General features: G+C 57.3%; 1 protein-coding gene across 3 annotated transcripts in view; it reads right to left on the bottom strand.

Moving 5' to 3' along the window:
* PRKCB (protein kinase C beta) overlaps positions 1-24,698 on the bottom strand; it is a 266,693-nt gene that overhangs the window by 99,604 nt on the left and 142,391 nt on the right. For all 3 annotated transcript variants that reach the window (XR_014794935.1, XM_084882730.1, XM_084882729.1), the window contains exons 4-5: positions 5,404-5,515; positions 4,717-4,845 (exon numbers count right to left, since the gene is read on the bottom strand). Coding sequence is in view for 2 of the 3 variants with exons in the window: in XM_084882730.1 (XP_084738856.1) it covers positions 4,717-4,845; positions 5,404-5,515 (241 nt within the window). In the remaining variant the exon portion in view is untranslated. The remainder of the gene's footprint in view (positions 1-4,716; positions 4,846-5,403; positions 5,516-24,698) is intronic.

Below are 24,698 nucleotides of genomic sequence, written 5' to 3' on the forward strand. Positions count from 1 at the left end.
GGAGCAGCCGGGTCTGGTGCGGCCAGGCCCGGAGCAGCGGCTGCCAGGCTGGGAGCGGCCAGGCCCGGAGCAGCCGGGTCTGGTGCGGCCAGGCCCGGAGCAGCGGCTGCCAGGCTGGGAGCGGCCAGGCCCGGAGCAGCCGGGTCTGGTGCGGCCAGGCCCGGAGCAGCGGCTGCCAGGCTGGGAGCGGCCAGGCCCGGAGCAGCAGCTGCCAGGCTGGGAACGGCCAGGCCCGGAGCAGCCGGGTCTGGTGCGGCCAGGCCAGGAGCAGCGGCTGCCAGGCTGGGAGCGGCCAGGCCCGGAGCAGCCGGGTCTGGTGCGGCCAGGCCCGGAGCAGCGGCTGCCAGGCTGGGAGCGGCCAGGCCTGGAGCAGCCGGGTCTGGTGCGGCCAGGCCCGGAGCAGTGGCTGCCAGGCTGGGAGTGGCCAGGCCTGGAGAAGCGGCTGCCAGGCTGGGAGCGGCCAGGCCCGGAGCAGCCGGGTCTGGTGCGGCCAGGCCCGGAGCAGCGGCGGCCAGGCTGGGAGCGGCCAGGCCCGGAGCAGCCGGGTCTGGTGCGGCCAGGCCAGGAGCAGCGGCTGCCAGGCTGGGAGCGGCCAGGCCTGGAGCAGCAGCTGCCAGGCTGGGAGCGTCCAGGCCCGGAGCAGCCGGGTCTGGTGCGGCCAGGCCCGGAGCAGCGACTGCCAGGCTGGGAGCGGCCAGGCCCGGAGCAGCCGGGTCTTGTGCGGCCAGGCCCGGAGCAGCAGCTGCCAGGCTGGGAGCGGCCAGGCCCGGAGCAGCCGGGTCTGGTGCGGCCAGGCCAGGAGCAGCGGCTGCCAGGCTGGGAGCGGCCAGGCCCGGAACAGCCGGGTCTGGTGCGGCCAGGCCAGGAGCAGCGGCTGCCAGGCTGGGAGCGGCCAGGCCCGGAGCAGCCGGGTCTGGTGCGGCCAGGCCAGGAGCAATGGCTGCCAGGCTGGGAGCAGCCAGGCCCGGAGCAGCGGCTGTCAGGCTGGGAGCAGCCAGGCCCGGAGCGGCCGGGACCGGAGCAACCGGTCCCAGAGCAGCCGGGTCGGGTGCGGCCAGGCCTGTAGCAGCAACAGCCAAGTCCAGAGCAACTAGGTCGGGAGCGGCAGTGACCAGACCCGGAGCAGCTGGTTGTGGAACGAACCAGAGCAACAGAGGCCAGGCCCGGAGCAGCCAGGCCCGAAACAGCTCGCTCCTCGCCTGTACCTGCCCACGGCTGCCTCTCAGACATGGCTGGAAACTTTTGCGGGAACTTGAGGGTCTGCTGAATCAAGTGATGAAGGCTTAGATCTGGATGTGTTGAGTTAGTATAGCGCTGGGGTGTTGATCTGTAAGTGCCTTGGGTGGGGCCTGGATGAGGCTGGTTGACCTATTTGGAAATGTCTTTTGTGTGAAGTGTATCATTGGGCATGTGGAGGTATTATTGATATGAGATAATGCTAAGTAACAGATTTACTATCTGAAAAGGGATTTACTATCGGGGAAAGGGAGGGAGGAAGAGACTGAACATAAACTGTGCACCTATGGATGAGGACAATGGGGGATGGGGAGGGGGCGGAGGGTGGGGTGGGAACCTGGTGGAGGGGGGAAGAAATGAGGAACCTTTGTAATAATATGAACAATAAAGATTGATTTGAAAAAAAAAAAAAAAAAAAAAAAAAAAAGAGTTTGGGGAGAGAGAATAGGGGAGACTGAGGGCCCTCACAGAATAGCCCTCTTGCCCAGGGAGGGTCTGACTGTGGGGATGCTGGGCCCCACCTCCACATGGGGCTCCGCCTGGGGCTAAGGCCAGCCTCTGGGGACCACACTCCCGCTCCACCGCTCCCTGCTCGGTGCTCACTCCTCGCCCCGTGGGCAGCCCCAATGAGTCACCTGAACAAGAAACTCATCTTGCCTCTATTTTCAGAGACCCACAGTCAAAGCATCAGGTTCTTCCATCACCAAGCCATCGCAAGCCCGTGCCAAGGACTGGCTGTGCCCGGAGAGGTGACGGAGCCGCAGCCGGGCACCGGGACCTGCCGCCAGGCCAGGGCCTGTGCGTGACTCCAGGCGAGCTGCTCAGCCTCACCGAGTCTCAGTTTCCCCTTCTGTGTGAGCACCAGCTCTCCCTCCAGACCACAGCACGCGGACGGCCACCGGGGGGCAGCAACGCTGGTGGCTACCTTTAACGCCATCCGAACGCTGAGCATGAAAATACCCGGCCCCTCACTTTCCTGCTTTTTAACTGATTTTAGAGAGCTCGGAAAGGAGAGGGAGAGAGAGAACCACCCATGTGAGAGGGAAGCATCAATCAGTTCCTGCTCCAAAAACCCCGGCCAGGGACCCACCTGCAAGCTGGGCGTGTGCCCTAACCAGGAACTGAACCAGGGACTTTCGGTGCATGCGGTGACGCCCGAGCCACACTGGCAGGCTCTGCCCTTCACTTTAAAGGAACCCCAACTTTCCTCCCTCCTCCCCGTTTCACTTGTGTCCCCCCCAAAAGATATATTCAAGTCCTAACCGCAGCACCTGTCAATATTACCTTATTTGGAAGTAGGGTCCTGGCAGATGCAACCAAGTTAAGATGGGTCCTACTAGGAAGGGTGCGTCCCTAATGCAATGGCTGGTGTCCTCAGAGGAGGCAGTGTGACCCAGAGACACGCAGGAAGGAATGCCAGGAGGTGATGCAGGCCACAACTGGGGAACCCCAGAGGCTGATGGCAGCCACCAGCACGCAGAGAGGGCACCTCTGAAGAACCAGCCGCCCCCAATGACCCTTGGATTCAGACTTCCAGCCTCCAGAACACAGAGAGAGCAGGTGTCTGTCCCATTAGGCCAGTGTTTCCCAAAGTGTGGCACGCGTCCCCCCAGGGGTACGGGAAGAGTCTGGTGGGGGTACGCGTTGCACCGGAGTTTGGTGGGGATGTGCACTGCACCGTGCTTAGCTGCGCCTAATTCTATGTTCTCATGAGTACGAGGGGTGCTCAGCGTTACGAAAATTATAGAAGGGGGACACATATGTCAAAAGTTTGGGAAACACTGCATTAGGCCATTGGTTTGTGGTATTTTGTAGGGTCAGCTGCAGAAAATGAGTATTCATAGGCAGATTCTAGGATTGCCAGAGCAACATGGAATGAAGGGGAAGACTTTGGCCTTGACTTTCAAGGATCACTGCACTGCATTAGTTGGATCAAAGACTCGCCAAGGAATGCCCATGGAGACAATGTAGCTAACCACAGAAGGAAGAGCGGGGGTGTGCAGGGCACTGGGATGGACAGTGACCGGCCACAGCGCACTCAGGGGCCAGCAGGCCACGGGACCGCGTGAGCACCGCTCAGCCTGCCGCCGGGTGGTGGAACCCTGCTGCTGCTTACCCAGCGGAGATCCTGGAAAAGGAACGCTGCTCCCTGAGGCTGCCTTCACAATGACTGACACATTAAACACTCGGAGGTTAGCTATTGTGTTATTCTCACTCCGCTCAGAATGGAGTGAGGTCCTGGAAGCATAACCTTTCTGAGCCTCAGGGCTCCATAATGAGCATAGCAGGCATGCACAGGCCGCTGTGAGTGATGAAAGAGATAACATAATGGACATGCAACACAGAGCCAGCTGAAGGGGCACGGCGTGCGGATCTGATGCACCTGTAGACTGCAATACGGCTGCTGCCCTCACGTCACGCAATTATCACTTCTTTCCTGTCGTGGGTACAAGGGCTGGACCTTAGGCCATCGTGACGACCCGATTCTTAAGCTCCAGCCATGCAGACTGCCCTAACGGCCGCCAGGTCCCTGTACCATTCTGAGTCTTGTAGTTCCTACAATAGGACAGTAGATGGCAGCAGGGCCTCACTTTTTGCCCCTTCACCCACGTGCTTAGTCCTGGGAAAACCAGCTACTTGTTACTAGCAACTGCAGGCTCCGCCCAGAATCCCCAAGTGACCCGGTGGGGTGAAGTCCGCCCCTTGCCTTCTTTTTTAAGGAGAAAGCAATTCAGTGGGTGCCCACCGGATGTCACAATCCCCAGCTTAAAACCAGGACCAGCACATCAGAGCTACTGGATCATTCTGGGCCTCACAGACCAGCTTTTGCAGAATCAGTCCCTTTCGTGGTCAGTTTCCTAAGTTACCAAGTGATCAGACCCTAATCACATTGGCTAGCTCTAACGTCCCACCCAAGGCCAGTCAGAGCTGGTTTCGCCTCGGCTCGTGGCTGCGTACGTCCAGCGGGCCTCCACCTCGCCCGAGCTTCCTGGGGGGCCAGAGGTTCTGGGGAGCCCATTACCTGAGTGACGGACACCTCGCTCTCTCGCCCCCAGTCCCACCGCACCGCCCCAGCAGCTGAGTGGCCCTCTTCCCATAGAGCATACTTCAGAAGAACCAAAGGCGTGGGGATGGTATGGGGACCAGCGTAGCCGCGGTCGGTGCCAGAGAGAAGTATTTCCAACACGGGAAGTCCCAGGACCCACCTCACCTCCCCAAGGAGAGACACCCTCCTGGGTCTCTCATCAAGCCCAGCACCCGTTTCTGCCGTCCTGATAAAGGAGCCACGGGTGCCCACTCCACAGACACTGAGGGAGTGGGAACGGGGAGGGGGGGAGGGGATCCTGAGCTCCAGCCCCCAGGGCCCAGGCGTTTCCGGGTGCAGGAGCAGGAGCAGGTGGCGGGGCCCTGCCCATCGATGATGGAAACAGCCCCCCCTCTCACCCCCCACCCCCTACCACCCCCACCCCTGCCACCTACCGAAGACGGTGAGGACGGGCCCCTCGATGTGCGCCCGGATGTAGATGCGGCCGCGGCGCTCCGTGTGGTCCGTGCCGCAGAGGCTGGGGACATTCATCACGCAGCGCTTGTGCACGTTCATCATGCAGGCTGGGGGCGGGGGGGCTCGGGTTGGCGGGGCCGGTGGCAGGCCTGTGCCCCCAGGCCCGGGGCTCCTTCCCGCCTCCCTTCCAGGGGCTGAGACCCCCCAGCTTGGCTGCAGCAAGCCCACCCCCAGCTGGGTCACATCAGGGTTCTCGAACCCACCCACCCCCACCCTGAGGGCCAGAGGAGGTGGAGCTTGTCCAGCCTCCCGGAGGCTAAGGGTGCACCCCACCCTCACACCCCACACACCCCACGGTCCTGAAGCCAGAGTCCCTGACTTCCTACCGGGTGCAGTAACAAGTGAGGGGAGATGTGCGTGGGGGGACTTGGCGAAGCTGACACCCCAGCACCCCCAACTCCAACACAGTGGGGTGGGGGGACAGGGGCCCTAACGCCCCAGCAGCCCTCACTCCATCACAGCGGGGTCCGGGGGACCCTAACACCGCAGAAGCCCCACTCCAGCACAGCAGCGGGGCCAAGAGGCCAAGGATGAGCAGCCTGGTGGGCGTGTCTGGCAGGAGGTGCGGCCAGCTGGTGGGGCCCCGTGGGAGCCAGCGTACTTACTGTCGCATTTCATCCCCTGGTGGATGAGGCCGTACAGCAGCGACCCACAGTGGTCACAGAACGTGGGGCTGGAGTAGGTGTGGATCTTGAACTTGTGCTTGCTCCGGGGGTCCTAAGGCCAAGAGAAGACAAGAGGCTCGAGTCAGCTGAGGCGGCCCTCTGAGAGTCCCTGAGAGCCGCTGAGGGCCGAGCCCCCTCCTCACGCCTGTCAGGACCTTCGCTGGAGTCTGTGACCAGGGGCCGAAGGGGCCAGTGAGGGAGGAGCGGGCTCCCGGGGCCTCCGTCAGAGAGCCCAGCCTGTGGGTCTGCCTGCCTGCAGCAAGGGTCCCGGCAGCAGGCAGTGCCCACACCCGGGGAGACCCTGCACTCACTCCTGTTCCCCTCCACCGCTCAGCGAGCCTCTGGAGCAGGGGCTCCCAACGGGGGCACCCACAGGGCAGTCTGACCCTTAAGGGGGCAATTCGAGAATGAGCTATTAACAGCGCACGTTTCGCCATATGTCTTATGGCTCCAGGGGCCTTGTACACACTCTATAACATATTAGAGGTCCGAGGCATGAGCTCGGCCCTCGCAGCCCCGGCTTCGTCCAGAAGGTCATCTGGCTGGTCCGGTTTCATTAACATATTACACTTTTATTATTCTAGATATGCTGAAAATTTATGCATTTCAGTTCTCCATTATATGTTTTGAAAGATTATTTGCTATTTTTCATATCACTTCATATTATTTTTTTTTTAACAATTTCTTAGTGATTTCTTCCTCAGTCCATCCACTGTCCTTTCGTTCTTTCATTTTTCTCTTTCATGGGTGCCATGTTCTTTGGAAGCTTGTTTAGACCAAGTTCATGGCCGTTTAGGCTTCCTCCACATGAATAGGAGCTCACTTTTTGAATAAGAATTCTATGTCATGGGCGGGGGTTTGCAGGGGGGAGGGGGGTAGCAGGATGTTGGAGGTGCTTAGGGGGGCCTGGCCAATAGAAGGCTGGGAACTGGTCTAGAGTGACCGCAAACCCACGTCTGGGATGAGGCCACCTGCTGGGACCTCATCTCCTGCAGAACAGGGTTCAAGGTCACACAGAGTCTGCAGGCCGCGGCGGGGACTGCTGGTTCCCACCAACACCCGCTCTTCCCTTCGTAACAGAGCCTGGAGTCAGAGCAGAGCTCAGGCGCCCGGAGAGACCACTCCCAGCCTCCCTTGCAGCTGTGGCCGGTGTGACCGAGCTCTGGCCAGCGGGACGCGTGCGCGGCGGGCCCTCTCCCTTAGGAGAAGGTACGCACACCGGCCCGTGGGCCCTCCCCTCCACAGCAGCCGGACGGTGAGGCCTGGAGTGACCACTCTCCCTCAAGGCCATCCTCGCTAGCCATGGGCTTCGTCCCTCTGGACAGACCCGCGAGAAACCTCCTCTCTCCTCCGTCACTGCGTCCAGGGGCCACTCTCACAGCCCCTACCCATTCCCTCGCTGCAGTGCCAGCTCCCGAGGGCTGCTGTTGTGTTTGGCACAGAGGAGGAGCTCAGTAAATATTCAGAGAGCAGAGCTCACCGTGAGTGAGCTTCGGCTCATGCCTGGAGCGGTTCTCAGGGCCAGCCAGCCATGAACTTACGTTACTTAATCGTCCAGCACCTAACCCCGCCCCCTTACGGAGGAGGAACCGGGGAGTGGGGGTGCCGGCCGCCAGGGACCAGCTGGAGAGCCGTGGTGGCAGCTCGGGCTGAGACCACCACTGAGCACTGAGCGCCCTGCCATGCCCGCGCTGCTAAAGGGAATGACGAGGCAGAGCTGTGCCGACACGGGAGGCAGCCCGGAGGAAGGGGCCGGTCCGGCAGGGAGCCGGGAAATTCGCCCACGGTCCACGCGGGGGCTGTCGTGGCTCCTCTGCCCTCCGTTCCCCTGCCTCAGCTTTGCAAGCGCCAACTCCACCCTCCCCACAGTCCCTCAGACACCCACAGGCCGAGCAGGCCGGCCCCTTGCCTCTCCCGCCAGAGAGCTGGGAATACAGCCACACGGTCCCCAGGATCCGCGATCCCAGGAGGCCCTGCGGGACCCCGGGCCAGTCCTGCCGGTGCCCCCTCCGAGGCGGGCACGTCTGCACTGGAGAGGCCCCGCGCCCTGGACACAGGCTACTGGCAGGGAGCTGGGGTTTGCTCCAAAGGCTCCGTGGTTTGTGGCGGGGCCGCAGGCCCGGATGCAGGCAGCCCCGGCTGAGGTGGGCTCCGAGGAAGAGAGGAGCAGGACAACGGTCACATGACCTCCGCTGGCCCTGGTTCAGTCCCCTGGGGACCTGCCCTACAATTCCACCTGAAGCCCCTGTGGCCTCTAAACTCCTCCTTCGTGCGTAAGCGATCCAGGTGGGCAGGTGGGCAGACGCTGCCTGCAGCAGGGCAGGGGCTGGGCCTTACGGCCTGGGTTCAGGCACTGCCCGCGGGCCAGGCAGGAGGGAACAAGGCCGGCCGTGCTGGGAGCTCACTGTCACTGCCAGTCACAGCGCGGTGAGGGGCCAGCAGGGGAAGAGGGTGGGGAGGTAGGAGGGGAGGCCCGATGGGCCCCGGGGCTACTGACCAATTGGTGTAAGAGCATGTCAGCGCTTTCACAGCTGGAACCTATGCCAGTGGGCCGGTTAAACGCCAGCTCTGTCTTTGACCAAAACACCTCCCCTCTCCCAGCTCCGAGGGGCCTGCTGACTGCCCTGGGGTCCAGGGAGCCTGAGGCAGAAGCTCCCTCTGTCCTGTTCTGATTCCATTCAAAGATACAGCACCCACCTCCTCCTCCTCCCTCCCACTCCTCCCTCCCCCATCTGGTTCTACCCTTAGATCTGTGCCCCCTGCGCGCCCCCCGCCCCCACAGCCACCGACGGGGGGGCCTCTGCATCCTGTCCCCATCCCCAGCCTGGGCCTCCTTCCCACTCAGGGCCACGAGCTGAGCCCGGGCTTACAGACCGAGCCTGGAGACCGGCTGCATGTGGCCCAGAGGGTGCTTCTTAAAAGTTTGACTTGGTTGATTTGAAAATATTTAAAAATCGTGAAATGTCAGCTCAAAAAGTAAATTTCTGGCTCCTTTTTAAAAATCAAGCAGGGGCAACACTGACACACGGCTGCGGGCTGAGCAGCAACGTCCCCTTCGGGGAAGCGATTCGCAACCCGGTTCTCCACAGTCCCCACCTCCCCCTATTGCCTCACACCACGCCGGCCTCACTTCCCGCCCGCCCGGCCCCTCTGCCCACGCCCCGTCCGCTCTCCCCACAGCCACTGGCCAGAGCCCACCACAGGGAGCACCCGTCCTCCCTGAGCACGCTCCCTGGGCTCAGGCCAGAGGCTCTCAAAAACAGGGCCGGAGCCACGGCCTCCCTGTCGCAGCATCACCCCGGATCTCCAGGCCTGGGCATCTCCAGCCCGGAGGCAGGGCCACAGACCCCGAAGTGGCCCCGGCCCCGCTGTGTCCTGTGGCTCAGGCCCACCGGGCTCTGGCCCGGGTGAGCGTGGATTTCCATTTCCTTCCGCTCTGCTGCGGAGTCAGGAGCCTGAGGAGTGACAACAAGGTGGTGATCCCCTGCGGTGCCTTCTGCCATGACCGCACTGAGCACAGCCCGGCCCCCGTCATGTCGCAGATCCTCACTGATGGGAGGCAGTCCAGTGCTGGACTTCCGGGCGGCGGCTGGGCTCAGGGAAGGAACCGGTCCGAAGTCTCCCACAGGACGGCGGGGAGACAGGCCAGTGTGTGGGCTCCGGAGAACACCTGGCTGCCCCCGCTCCCCAGCCTCCCCAGAGGGTCCCGAGGAGGACAGATGCAGCACCAGCCAGTGACAGCCACTGGGGTGCCCTCCGCCCACCCACAGCCAGAGTCTTCATGGTGAGCACCCAAGCCCCCACTGAGCATCTCAGGACGGGGCCTGAGTGCAGACACAGCAGCTCAGGAGGAAGCAGCACAGGCCAGAAACGAGCCAAGAAACCTTGACACGGCTGCGCCCAAACCTGGCAGTGTCCCTCTGTGCGGGGCTGGGGGCCTGCTCGGAGCACTCCTCCCGGTCGGCCTGCCCACGGGGCTGCCCTGGCTGAGCAGGGGCAGAGCCGCAGGAAGAGGCAGCCAACGGAAGCACCAGGGCGGGAAGCCCGGCATCGTCCTCGGGGTTCACTCAGGCTGTGCCACCCGCTCTGCTCAGCGCAGGAGCCCTGCAGCCCTCCCAGGCCCCCAGGAGGCGGAGGGGAGACCCGGGGATCATCCCGGACGGGGGGAGGCTGGGCACAGGCTCCGGAGCCGCTGTGTGGCCTCAGGCAAGGGACGCCCTCTGAGTCTCCGTTCCGGGCCAGCAGAGGGGGATGGGAGCCAGGCCACCTCTGAGATGTCCGAGGTGGCGGAGACGGCCTGCTGAGCGCGAGAGCTGTGGTCTGTGGCCCGGCTGTGTACCCTGTTCTGTGGTTTAGGCAGCACTGCGTTTTAACCCAACAGGCCATTTTTACTCAAATCAAACGATTTTAAAATAAAACTCTGCGAGACTGTAAACTCGGGAATTCAATGTGCAGTTACGTTTCCCCACTGCACGCGGCCGCCTCGGTGGCAGTCAGTGTCAGCCAGGCTCCCCTGCGGCGGGGCGGGAAGAGAGCCGCTCCCGCTGGGCTGGGTGCCCACTCCCGGCACCCATCTTCCGCCACTCACACCATGGCTCTCCCGCACCCTCCCCCTGCCCGGAGTTCACGCTGGAGGCCACTCCGCAGAGGAGAGGGCCCGTGCACTGCTGTTCCTCGGCAGAGAAGGTCTATGGGCCCACGTCCCCAGCCGCCCGGGGGAAGGGGGAATGGCAAACACAGCGCGGCCCACAGAGGGACCGAGGCGCACACGGAGAACACGGAAGCACCGCGTGGGGTGGCATTGTCATGGGTGTATTTGTAAGTGAAACTGAAAAAGGAAAAGGAACCCATGACAATGCAGGAATGTGCAGGCCTCATGGTACCGCTTTTCGTGAGAAAGTGAGAAGGGACGCAGAGGGCACGGCTGGCAGTCCCAGCCCCGCACAGAGGACACGGCACCCCCAGCCCCGCACAGAGGACACGGCACCCCATCCGCGCACAGAGGACACGGCACCCCCACCCCGCACAGAGGACACAGCACCCCCATCCCCGCACAGAGGACACGGCACCCCCACCCCGCACAGAGGACACGGCACCCCACCCCCGCACAGAGGACACAGCACCCCCATCCCCGCACAGAGGACACGGCACCCCCAGCCCCGCACAGAGGACACGGCACCCCCACCCCGCACAGAGGACACGGCACAGAGGACACGGCACCCCCACCCCCGCACAGAGGACACGGCACAGAGGACACGGCACCCCCATCCCCGCACAGAGGACATGGCACCCCCATCCCCGCACAGAGGACACGGCACCCCCAGCCCCACACAGAGGACACGGCACCCCCAGCCCCGCACAGAGGACACGGCACCCCCAGCCCCGCACAGAGGACACGGCACCCCCAGCCCCACACAGAGGACACGGCACAGAGGACACGGCACCCCCATCCCCGCACAGAGGACACGGCACCCCCAGCCCCACACAGAGGACACGGCACCCCCAGCCCCGCACAGAGGACACGGCACAGAGGACACGGCACCCCCACCCCCGCACAGAGGACACGGCACAGAGGACACGGCACCCCCAGCCCCACACAGAGGACACGGCACCCCCATCCCCGCACAGAGGACACGGCACCCCCAGCCCCACACAGAGGACACGGCACCCCCAGCCCCGCACAGAGGACACGGCACCCCCAGCCCCACACAGAGGACACGGCACCCCCAGCCCCACACAGAGGACACGGCACAGAGGACACGGCACCCCCAGCCCCGCACAGAGGACACGGCACCCCCAGCCCCGCACAGAGGACACGGCACCCCCAGCCCCGCACAGAGGACACGGCACCCCCAGCCCCGCACAGAGGACACGGCACCCCCAGCCCCGCACAGAGGACACGGCACAGAGGACACGGCACCCCCATCCCCGCACAGAGGACACGGCACAGAGGACACGGCACCCCCAGCCCCGCACAGAGGACACGGCACAGAGGACACGGCACCCCCATCCCCGCACAGAGGACACGGCACCCCCATCCCCGCACAGAGGACACGGCACCCCCAGCCCCGCACAGAGGACACTGCACCCCCAGCCCCGCACAGAGGACACGGCACCCCCATCCCCACAGAGGGACACGGCACCCCCAGCCCCGCACAGAGGACACGGCACCCCCAGCCCCGCACAGAGGACACGGCACCCCCATCCCCGCACAGAGGACACGGCACCCCCAGCCCCGCACAGAGGGACACGCAAGGAGCAGTGGGGATGGGTGCCATACACACCCGTGGAGGCAGAGGGCAGGGGGTGGGGTGGAAGCTGCCTCTGTCTGGATACTAAGCAGCTCGTTGGACTGTTTTTCTGGAACCACAGAACCCCAGCAGTACCACTCCACCGGCCCCAAAGTGCACAGAAAACGCCAAGAATCCCCAGGAGCGGGGAAGCATGTGGGCTGAGGTTTGTGAACATGCAGGGAGTGTAATGTTAGAAGCTGTGATTACACTGTGGTTTGTCCCCGGAGAGGGAATAGAGCTGATAAGGCTGTGTCAGCGCGCACGTGTGTGTGTGTGTGTGTGTGTGTGTGTGTGTGTGGTGTGTGTGTGTGTGTGTGTGTACACAGGAGCACGTGCCTGGTAACCGTCTGCTCCTGTGTTTGACCCGCCACGCCTCCTTCCAGCCCCACTCCTCTGGCAAACAGCTGAGGATTCCCGATGAAGGACAAGCGTTGGGTCGACATTTCCGCGAAGCTTTAATCTGGGTTAAGATGGGCACTGGAGTCACCATCCCCATCCGGTCAATCCACAGCCATGCTCACATGTCACACAGCTCTGGCAGGCAGCCATTGGCTTCTCCACAGGGGGAAGTCACCAACCCTTTTAAATGTCAGCCTCTTCGTGTGGAAACGGCGGGTGACCACAGCCTGCCCAGCTCCTCCGATGAGGAGGTTCGGTGAGTCCCTGCATGGGGCTGCCCAGGCCGCAGGTGGAGTGAACAGTTAGCAACCACTCGGTGTGTCGGGAGCTCTGTCCACAGCCTTTGTCCAGGCTTAAACTCAAGTTGGTCTCTTTCTAAATGATTGGCCACAAATTTTCTCTGGTTCCCCTTTTCCTTCCTGTGTGTCTCTGCCGCTGCAGTAACTGCCTGTAACTTCCTTCTCTTACTGCTTCTTTCTGCTCTGAAACCATTCTTTCCCTCGCACACCATGGCAGCGGGCGCTCGGGGAAGACCTGTAATTTTCTTGGTGTGTAGTCAGTTGTAACAAAGACTGCAGATCTGAGAGGCCTCTTTTGTCCTCCGCTACTTCCTCGAGAATCCTCGTTCATTTTTAAATCTCTCTTATGCTCCACTGATCTGCCTCTCGGTTCCTGCCGCAGTCCCACCCTCGTTAAACACGGCACAGGTTTATAATATCACCCAGAAACATGCATTATACCCACCCACCCCTCTGCCAGCATTACTGTCTGCTTTCAGAACTCCCATGGTTATTCTCACCCACATATTCTTCAGGAATATACTGGAAATGCCAACAGTTGCCAACCCTACATCTTGTTCCTTCTAGAAAAATCCCCACCTGCAGCACCAGCTCAGTGGACAGCAGTGTGTCTAACCTCATGCTGATGGACTGAGGTCTGGTCAGTGACATGTAATGTGTAAAGGCTGAACTGGGCCCAGCAGAATTCCCAGCAGGCACCTGTGCGGTGCCAGTGCCGGGTGCCGGGTGCGGGAGCCGAGCTGGCGGTGGGTGGTGAGGGAGGTGGGGGACAGTGTCAGGGCTGACAGCCCAGAAAGCAGAGAGACGGACAGTGTGGCTCAGCATGGCGGCCCTGAGCCAGCTCTCCTGAAGGCAGACCTGGGCTGGAGCAGAGTCCTGGCCACAGGCCTGCTGGGCACGGCCTGCCCCCCACCTCAAGCATCTGAGTTGGTAACTCCCCCAGCCCAATGCCCACCAGCACACCAGGGGAGACTGAGTCACAGCCGCGGCATCCACTGCTGAGCCTCCCATCGGTGAAGAACCCCCTCGGGGAGCAGGGAGCCCTCATGCTCTCAACACACGGAATTTCCTTCTGGAAGGCTGTGTGCGTGTGCGAGCCAGCCCAACCCTACTGGGCCCAAGGCCTCCAGCCCTCGACCTGCAGATTCAGCCCCGTTGATGCCAAGGTCACCAGTCTGAGAAGCTGCCTCCTTTCCAGCAGGCGAGGCCCAGGCTGGCCAGGGAGCCCCGCATGCAGCCGCCCCCGGCCACGATCCTGGACCCTCCACACTTCAGCCCTCTCTCGGTCACCAGAGATAACACCATATCTACTCCTGGGACTGTTACGGTGCCTGCATTCCTAAAACCTTTGGAACAGCTGCTTGCAGGGAGCAGGCACTCAATGAACAGCAGGCCCTTGGCCCCTGTCACTCACAGTGAATTCTTGCTGACCAGGCATCTATGTCTACTGAGTTGCAACTTCCCCCAACAAACCCCCAGCATGCTCCCACTTCTTGAACTTCAACCTGCATTTTTCTGCACCAATTTCCTCCACTAAAGCAACGAGCCATTCGTGTGTTTATCATTTATTCACCAAATAATCGCCAAGCACCTCGCGTGGTGAGGTGCCAGATGAACAACATCAGATATGGGTTTGCCCTCCTGTGCTCCCAGGAAGAAGACAGTAAAAAAAAAAAAAAAAAAAGAAAGCACAAATAAATGTATACTTGTAAGTGCTGGGAAGTGGGGCTGAGAGGGTTTGTAGTGAGGGATGTAGATGGACAGAAAGGTCGGGGAGCCCTCCCTGCAGAGGTGAAGTCTGAACTAAGATCTGAAGGATGAGGCGTAACTGGGGCCCAAGCCACCTGGCTGGGGCTCTGTGAGCAATTCAGCTGCATAAGGTCCTGCTTCAAGCCAGGACCTGGCTGGCACCACCCCCAGTTCCTCCTCTACCCTCCCACCTGCCTGGCTCCCAGCGCTGCCTCAGCCCCCCTTCCCTGTCCCCAGCTCAGAGCCCAAAGCCATGAGACCCCAGCCCCGTGAGAGGAAATTTAGTCCAGGGCTCATAATAAGACTTCAAAGCCACATGGTCAAATGCAATCCCAGCTCTTGCTTCCCAGTCCTGGGCCTTGAGCAAGGTGCCTACACGCCATGAGCCTCATTGTCTCACCTTTAGATGGAGACAGAGGCTGCCCTGTGGCGGGCCCTGCAGAAGAGCAGCCCGCATTGCAAGCCCAGGCTGCGAGGGACCGAAGCCCAGCTCACGGATTTCCCAGCTGTGTGACTTTGGGCAGTTTACCTAACCTCTCTGTGCTTTAAAGTAAAAATAAGTCCTCACAGGATTATGAGAATGTAATGAGTTAGTGTTTGTAAAGGGCTCAGTGCAGTGCCTGGCACTTGGTGAAATACTACCCAAGTGTTTGCTGAGTAGAAGAACCATTTCTTCGTTCTAGATTTGCAAGGATTAGCACCATCGTGACGACACCGTGCTTGCTTAGCACAGGCGGGCATGTAGCACCTGAAGCTAACTGAGAGCGAAAGCTGCATCTGTGACCAGGGCAGCCACTTCCAGGAACTGAGCTCTGGTCTCAGTTCCCCCTTCAGAACACAAAGGGTGAAGCTGGGCATTCCCAGGGGGCTTTCAATGCTGACAACCGGGGCAGTCCAGCTCCTCACAGAGCGCCCGCCCCTCCCTGTGAGGCCACGGTGTGAACCTGTAGCTCCGGGTGCACAGCAGTGGGTTCAAGGAGCGGTCACACTGCAGCAGATCGCAGCTCCCGTCACAAAGAGTCCTCAGTCACCGCAAAGCAAGCACACACCCGCCCTGCCACCTCTGCTCCCCGCAGCAGCCAGCAGAGAGACAAGAGACATGGTTGCCCCCCTCTCCCTGCCGAGGGGGCGTTGCCCAAAGGCAGGACCAGGGCACAGGCGCTGTGGGCTGGACTTCGGGTGCAGAGCACAGTGCCAGCTCCCTCTGCGTGGACGCCCTCGCACACCCAGGTCTGCCTTTCCGAGGAGCAGAGAGGCCCTGGGAAGAGAGTCCTATGCACGCCCACGGCCACCCTCTCCCTGGGCCCGCGTGCTCCAGTTTCCGGAAGAGCTGTCAGGGCCCCACGTTACATGCAGCTGTGAGGGACTCAGCAGCCGCCGCCGCCGCCGCGCCCACCTTCAGGGATGATGATGGTGATTATTGCTACACAGCCAGGCACTGCGCTGAGCTTTACACACCATTAGCCCATCTGACCAGCACTGCAACAGGCTGATTATCCCCTCGTTTCCAGGGAAAAAACTGGAGCACAGAGGAGTTAATAAGTTGCCCAAGGTCACAAGCTAGTGACCTGGATCCTAACATTGGGCTCTTTGTCACATGTCACACCTTGTGATGTGTAGGAATCAACCAGGTGTCTGAACCCCGGACACACACTGAACCCACTGGCGGCTTGGGATCAGCCAGAGTTCTGATCTCGCCTGCCTGCATTGGCCCCGGCACCAGTGCCTGGTTATAAAACTGCACAGATAATCCGCTGTGCAGCCGGGGCTGAGACTCACTGAACCCGGGGGAGACTCGCTGGACGTTGTGGCCTGGCTGTGGGCAGCATGTTCAAAGGCCTCCTGTGGGAGGACTGCTGGAGCCGAGAGTGAGAGAGGAAAGCTCAGAGGCAGAGAGAGGCAGACATGGCGGTGTGACCTATGAACCAGGAGGTCACAGTTTGATTCCCGGTCGGGGCACATGCCCGGATTATGGGATTGACCCCCAGTGTGCGGTGTGCAGGAGGCAGCTAATCAACGATTCTCTCTCATCATTGATGATTCTATCTCTCTCTCCCTCTCTCTTCCTCTCTAAATCAATAAAAATTATTTTTTTAAAAACAAGGACAGAGGAATGAATGGGCCCTCAGCACGCAGGGCAGGGCGGCCATGTCATCTCTCTTCCAAAGGGGACGCTGGAGAATGATGTGGGCAGAAGGCAACAGGATTCCGATGCAACGGAATAACCGGGTTTGCTCTGGGCACACTTGGCAAAGGGGTGTGCGATGGCCCTGCTCAGAAGCCCCGCCAGAGGCTTCACCATGGCCATGTGTTCAGCAGGTGCAGTGACGTGCTCACATCTGAGCGTCAGAAAGACAACTCGATAGCAATGTGGAAATGACAGGCCGGCGAGACAGAAAGGAGTGGGGAACTCAGGACGGGAGGCTGTCGGCCCAGGGCAGCTGAGTGGAGTCTACATGGCGTTTAGGGTGAAGATGAGATTGAAAAAGAGGGTAGCAGTATATCGTGGTGAGTAAGAGCAGACTCTAAGGCCACATCAAGTTCAAATCCAGACTTGGCTTATTAGTCACCTGAGTTGGCAAGTTGGATACCTTGTCAGCCTCAGTTTTCTGCTCTATAAAACGGGCATATAAAAGTCTCTTTCTCACAGGGTGAAGATGCCATGAGTGAGTGTATGTAAGTCACTGGGACAGCAGCTGGCATGCTGGGTGCTGCATAAGCATTAGCCATGATGATTATGTCGGAAGTGCAGTAGGGGGTGGCAGTAAGCAGGTGAGGAAAGTCTGGGAGCATGGAGGAAGAGGCCCCACAACTTCCCGTTGCTCTGTGGGGCTTTGGGGATTCCGTTATGGGGCCAAGAGGGTCAAAGACAGAAAGTTGCATGAGGAAGGGCTGAGATGCAGAAATAAGAAATAGAACCAAGACCTGAGCTGAAGGCCAAGCTTGAAGGCAAATGCAGGCTCACCATCCTGGGTGCCGCACACATGTATTACAAAGCCAGGCACCGCTTTCAGCTCTTGGCATCTATTCATCCCTATGAAGTAGATTCCTGTCACCCTCATCTCGAAAATGAAGAGATAAGAACAGAGAAGTTAAGAGACTTATCCAAAGTCACACGGCTAGTAAGTAGCAGAGCCGAGAGGTGAGCGCAGGTGCCAAGCTCTTAATCAACACACAAGACCTGAACCTGAGCCCGCACGTGTCACCCTGCCCTCACCCAAACACCACGGAAGGTTCCAGAAGGCAGTTGTGAAGATAGAAGACCCTACTTCGGCCCAGAAGTCAGGGAGGTGCCACGCAAACGCCAGAAATGCTCCCAGCGGGTCTCAATGTAGAGGAAGGTGGGGCCTGGCTGGAGGGAAGGGCAGCCTGGCCGATTCTCCCGACGGAGAGGAGTTGGCGTGGCCACGTCTGGCGGTGGGTGGCGTTGGGGACTGACCAACCCAGGACGCCGCGGCGAATCTTCGCAGGTGCCCCCAGCCCTGGTTCCCGTTCCTCCGCCAGCGCCAACACTTGTCTCGGGTTTGTGTTTAAATGTCACCCTAGCAGGTGGGTGAGGCCTCATTGTGGACTGACCCCATGTCCCGATGCTTGGCAACATGACAGTTTCAGGCACCTGAGGACTATTCGCATGTCTTCTTCGGAGAAATGTCTGTTCAAGTCCCTAGCCCATTCCGAGGCCCCTCAAAAAGTAAAATATGGAGCTGCCATTAACCCAGCAATCCTGCTCTGGGTATTTGTCCACAAGAGTTGACATCGGGGTGTCAGGGAGATTCTAGCACTGCGGCACCGAAACGTAACGCACAGCAGCCGTTGGGAGCAACCTAACCGGCCATTGGCAGGCACGTGGCTACTGAAAATGGGGTGGATACACACAACAGAATACGTTCAAGCTTTAAGAAGAAAGCAGTTCTGCAACACGGGCCAACATGGAGGACACTGTGCTAAGTGAAATAAGCCAGACACAGAAAGACCGCCTGACGCCCTTCTATGGGGATCAAACTCACAGAATCAGAGTGGAAGGGTGGGTGCCAGGGGTCGGGGGGAGAAGGGAATGGGCAGTTACTAGGCAACAGGCATGAAGTTTCAGGTAACGTTGATGAGTAAGTTCCAGATCTGCTGACAGCATCGTGTCTACAGCCAACGACACTGCACTGCACTGCCCTGAGGAGAGGCGGATAGAGCTCCCGTTCTATGTTCTTTCAAGTAAAATGAAACTGAGCAGTTCAGTGGGGAGGAAAGCAGGTCGCCTGCTGCTGACCTCGAAGGCCAGGGCTGGGCTAGGGCCTGGAGGCAGCACTGAAGGCCTTGGGGTTCTGGCTGTAGAACTAGGTTCACTGTGTGGGAATTCACCAGATGGGCACTCTTCCTGTACCACAGTCCCAAAAGCCACGTGACCAGCCCAGACTAAAACCAGAATCTTTACATCCAAATTCCAAATTCCTAGGAGAGGGAGTGGGGCCTTTCAAGCTTGGGGCTGGGGTCCACCCCAACAGGCCGAGGCTGTGGGGTCGCAGGTGCATCCCTGGAAAGGCAGTTCTCAGAGAAAAGGGGTGTCTCCTTCAGTTAATTTGAGCAGGTGCACAAGGGCTGAGGTTACAAGTCTGGGGTACAGGGTAAGAACGTGGCCTGGGGCCAGGCTGAATCCTGGTTCTGCCACTCACTGGTCATGTGATCTTGGGTAACTTGGTCTCTCAGTGCCTCAGTTTCCTAATCTGTAAACTGGGTATGATAACAATGGTACTTACTCACAGAGTGTAATTAAAATAAAGAGTATTACTGTAAAATGCTTAACAGAATTATATCTATGAATGCTGGCTCTTGGATGTTATTGTTAAGAAAGAAGAAAAAACACTTGAAAATCCCAGAATCCAAACCAGTAGAGGTGAGGGAGCTCCAGGAAAGTCGGAGACAGAGGACGCCTGGAAGTGAGGCCTTCTGGTGGGCCCAGCGCCTTACACACACCCCCACCCCCACCCGCTGCCTCTCCACAGAGTCCTCTGCCCTTCAATTCTCTGTTTCCCCCAAATCTGCAGGCTCCACAGGCTGAGGTCGCTGGGAAACTGTCCATTCAGGCTCTGAGGATGGTCCCACCCCAACTAGGAGACGCCAAAACACTGACAGGACAGGACACCTCCACCCCGCGGGCCCGCAGCCCTGCCTGCCAGGAGGGGCGGGCGGTTTCCGTCCGCTGCACATCACGCGTTTGCTGCTTCTCCCCCAGGGGAAGCTCTGCGTCTCTGTGCAGCGGGGACGACGGGCTGGGAGAAGCAGAGGGCGCCCTGCACAGGCATCGCCGGGCATGGCGAATGGGAGCAGAACCACGTGAATTCGCTTCACAGTCAAGAAGCGCTTTTGCCGCCTTACCATCGTTTCATTGGCCTCTCCCGGCCAGCCAGCCTCGGGAGCTGCCTGTCTTTCCGTTCTGTGGCAAGAGGAAGGCTGCGCTGTGCGGGCGACGAGGCGGGTCCTGGCAGCCCCTCCAGAGGTCACGGGCCACGGGCGGTAATGCAGCGACTCAGTGACTCAGCAGCCTGTGCAGGCGGAGCACACGGCCTTCCTGCGGACCAGCTCCCTCACCCCCACCCGACCCCCTCCGAGGGCGCTGGCTCATCCTATCTTCCCGCAGAGGAACGAAGACAGAGCGGGCAGTCACTGGCCCACGGTGACTTAGCCATTGGCGGCAAATCTGGAATTCACACCCAACACCCATAGAATGTTCCCTGACGCTGATTTCCAAACTCAGCTGCCCATCACAGTTACAGTCCTGGCCCTGATCTGTGTCCAGGGGCGGTCAGGTATAGCAGGGTACCCTAGTCATCGAAAGCTTCAGCTGTCGGCATTCTGCAAGGAGCTTTCGAAATCGCAGTGACACATGCTGCGTTGACCTGTTCAGCGTCTCCGCTTCCTCTCTGGCAGGAGTGCCTCATTACCCTTCGCCGATCCACGCCCCTGCCCAGCGTGCTTAGTCTCGGAGGGGACACCTTAAGAACATGAGCTCCGCCAGACCATCTCTCTCCCTCTCGAGCTTTAATTCAGAGCCAACGCAGCGTAAGAACCCAAATCAGACACGGCTGGTGTGGCGATTCCTGCTTTCCTCCAGTTCTCCAGAGTTCCCCAGACTCTTCCCAAAGCGGCCTTCCTGCCTGAGGGAAGCCGAGGTGGGTTCTGGCGCAGGCAACCCAGCCACACTGAGGGGAAGAACGCCGTGTGGGCCAGCGGCCTCAGAGTTGGGGAAATGTGGTGTCTATCAGGTGTCCACCTCAGTCAAAACCTAGACGCCTCCACCAGCCTGACGTCCGATGTGTAACCGCCGCACAGCATCCAGCCACGCGGTGCCCTGACTTCCATAGCCACGGCCGCTCCCAGAGTGTTGTCAGCCCGACTGCTGAGGTGGTGATCGCCACGTTAGCTAATCAGTGCACACACCCTGCAATAATCCCCCAGCAAACAGGCCTAGAATTGTGATTCTTAGGTCAAAAGGGATTAGGTTGAGTAATTCTTTGCTCAAAAAAAGGTCATTAAGGCTTTTGAGACACATTGGTAATTTTCTCTTCAGAAAGATTATACTAATGTACACACTCACAGGTAACATTTTAGAATGAATTTCCCTTCCCCCTGTTCATTCTTTTGCTTTGAGTCCCATTTCTTTTTATATTATTACTAAAACCATGTTTTATATTTATGTGTGTCTTGGGGTATTTCTTTGCCCCTCTTATTTTAACCCATGTCCTAAATTTCTCTTAGGCTTTGCCTGGAATTGCACATTGTCCATCCAATCTGATGGCCATTGCCTGCGGATAGAGACCGTCACCTCATTTCCATCGTGAGGTGATGGACACTCGACTACCACTTCTGCCATCGCAATCTATACTTTCCAGACCTTTACTTCCTTGCTGGCTTATTTTGATCTTTATTCCTATGTTTTGTTATATTGATCAAAATTTTATTTGTTACTTTTATCTCTGAGTTATTAAAGATAAAAAATAAAGTATATTTGAACCAATGTATCTATGCCAAGAATTAAATAGTATTAAATATTTTATTTAGGATTGTTCATCTAGACCACATGTGTCAAACACAAGGCCCGCGGGCCAAATCCAGCCCGCCAGGCCTTGCAATGTGGCCCGCACCGCGCTGTCATCACTGCACTCCGCTGTCAGTTTATGACATTGTCAGTTTATGACTGTTCAGTAAACCATTCGGCCCGCGATTTAGGCTGGATTTTAGATTTTGGCCCCTTCTCTGATTGAGTTCGACACCCCTAATCTAGACCAACAATTTTCAACTGGTGTGCTGCAAGAATTTTTAAAACCTGCAATATCTGACTATTTACTATTTAGTCGGGGACACTGATCTCTTTTCCCTTAGATCAGTGATTGGCAAACTGCGGCTCACGAGCCACATGTGGCTTCTTGGCCCCTTGAGTGTGGCTCACAAAATACCATGGCCTGGGAGACTCTATTTTGAAGAAGTGGCATTAGAAGAAGTTTAAGTTTTAAAAATTTGGCTCTCAAAAGAAATTTCAATCTTTGTACTGTTGATATTTGGCTCTGTTGATGAATGAGTTTGCCGACCACTATCTTAGATAGTCAAATAAAAAAAAATGACAGCAGAAAACACAAGAGCCATCCAATGTCAATGAATCAAAATTATACCTATTGTCTTTGTCAGATTGGCAATATATATATATATGTGTGAGCAGGACTTTAGTAATTAGTTTATGTGCCATGAAATGCAAAGGATTGAAGAATCGCTGATCTAGACACAGAGTTTACTATAGTTTACTTTCTTATGCCAACTTTATTAGGCTATGCTGGTTAGTTATAATAATAAACTGTGGTAGCTATTGATTTTATCAGATCATCAAAGTTTCCCACCCCTCTTCTCATATGCACTGCTCTCTGAGCTAGGCCTCATGATCCAGGCCTGACAAATTATGAAAGTGCATTCTCCTAACAGAAGAGGACCAACAACGAGAAGCCTTGCCTGAGACTGATTCTGAACTCAGAGTAAGACAGCCACTTCTACCATTCGGGCTTTTATCTTTCCAACAGGTCAATCATAACCAGGTTGATAGACGCATCTGCAGACATACCCTGTCTACAGTAGGAGCAAATGAGGCAATGACTAGTCAGTCCGAGTCCTGGCAGGGAACAGAAGGCACACTCAAATTAAAAGAGCCTGAGAAAGTTTTTGGAGGAGAACCAAGATGGCGGCACAGGTAAATGCCAGTACTCACCACCTCCCACAACCACATCGATATTACAACTAAAATACAGAACAACATCATTCAGAACCACCTGAACTCTAGCCGAAAGGAAACCCTACAACTAGAGAAGTAAAGAAGAAAGCACATTGAGGCTGGTAGGAGGGGCTGGTCCAACACCCACGTGCAGCGTTTTATAATCTGGCCGGATATCTCCAAGGCCTCCGTGAGATGCAGAGGGTCCCCATATCAGAATCCAAGACCAGGGTTCCAGAGCTGGGAAGAGAAGTCAGCGTAACTTTGGGCTGTAAAAACAAGTGGGGATTGTGGCTGAGTGACATGGAGTCCCAGGTGTTCCCCTTAAAGGTCCCAAGCATGAACTGACTCGACCCAGTCCCTCTGATCTCCAGGGCCGGGCAGTGGCTTTGGGGGAATACAAGAACACATGGAGAAAAATTGGACTGTCTGGCATCAGGGCAGGAACTTAGGGGTAGCTTTTTCCCAGATAGGGATGCTCATAGGGGCCATTATTCTTGTGCTGGGACCTCCCCCATTGCAGAGCTGACTGCCAGACGTGTCTGAGCTTCCATCAGTATGTCACACACTATTCACTTCCTCTGGTGATTCTCTGAGACCCCACCCCCATCCAATTTGCAGTGGCTTTTCCATATTAATGGCCTGTCCTCACTCAGGTTTCATAATTTCCTAAAATCTCTCAAACTAGCAGCAAGTGGCATCAATGTACCCCAACCCTATCACTAAGAGGCCCAAGACCCAGCACTAGCACCAGCCTGTCTTGCTTCACAGCTGGATCTCACCTGGGAACTTCCTAGCCCAATACAAGTAGCAGACATCTGCAGATCTCTTTGTAGCTCCCGCTGGGTGGCCCTAGGCAGTCACTGACTTTCCACCTCCTGGGAAGCCCCAGAGCCAATGCACCTTGGGGATAGCTTCAAACCATAGCAGATTATAAGTCTACATATCCACAATCAACACATTCAAGGGGCAGACTCAGTGAGCACCAAAGCCTTACTGATGTGAGCCCTGCTCCATGGGAGTGTCTCCTGCATGGCAGTTCTTCCATTGTAGATGCAGCTGGTCCTCACAGTCAATTGGCTTGGAGGTCAATTCCTCCAATTCCCAGTGATGAGCAATCAAGGCTCAACTACAACAAGATTGTGCACACAGCCCAAACAGGGTGCACCTAGAGTGCCAGCTCAGGTGACTGGGGAGACTGACCCACTAGGCCTTCAGGATACCTACTACACAAGGCAGCTCTATCAATTCAATAACAGCTTTACTTAATACACAGAAACAAACACAGGGAAGCAGCCAAAGTGCAGAGGCAAAGAAACATTTTACAAATAAAAGAAATGGAGGCAAGCAAACTACTGGATACAGAGTTCAAAGCAATGGTTTTAAGGCTACTCAAGGATCTTAATGAGAGCTTCAGGAGACTTAAAGAGAGCTTCAAGGGACTTAGAGAGACTTTCAAGGATCTTAGTGAGAATGTCAAAGATATTTAAAAATACCAGTCAGAAATTAAGCATACACTACTGAAATAAAGAATAATTTATTCTTTAGATTCTACAGTAAAGGATTCCAAGAATCAAATCAATAATTTGGAGTATGAGAAGCAAAGAACACCCAATCAGAAGACCAAAAAGAAAAAAGAATCCAAAATATGAAGATAGTGCAAGGAGCCTCTGGGTCAACTTTAAGCATCCCTACGTTTGAATTATAGGGGTGCCAGAAGGAGAAGACAGAGAGAAAGATATTAAAAACCTATGTGAAGAAATAATGACAGAAAATGTCCCCTACCTGGTGAAAGAAATAGACTTACACATCTAGGAAGCATGGAGAGTCCAAAACAAGAGGAATCCAAAAAGGCCCACACCAAGACACATCATAATTAAAATGCCAAGTGTTAAAGACAAAGAAAGAATCTTAAAAGCAGCAAGAGAAAAGCAATTAGTTACCTACAAGGAAGAGCCCATAAGACTGTCAGCTGATTTTTCAACAGAAATTATGCAGGCCAGAGAGAGTGGCAAGAAATATTCAAAGTGATGAACAATAAGAATCTACAACCAAGATTACTTCAGCCAACAATGCTATCATTTAGGATTGAAGGTCAGATAAAGGGCTTCACAGACAAGAAAGAGCTAAAGGAGTTCATCACCACCAAGCCAGTATTACAAGGGCATTCTTTAAGAAGAGGAAGAAGAATAAGAATATGAACAATAAAATGCCAATTAATACATAGCTATCAACAATTGAATCTAAAAA

Source organism: Pipistrellus hanaki, assembly GCF_964339955.1.
Source record: "Pipistrellus hanaki genome assembly, chromosome: 4".
Lineage (NCBI taxonomy): Eukaryota > Metazoa > Chordata > Mammalia > Chiroptera > Vespertilionidae > Pipistrellus > Pipistrellus hanaki.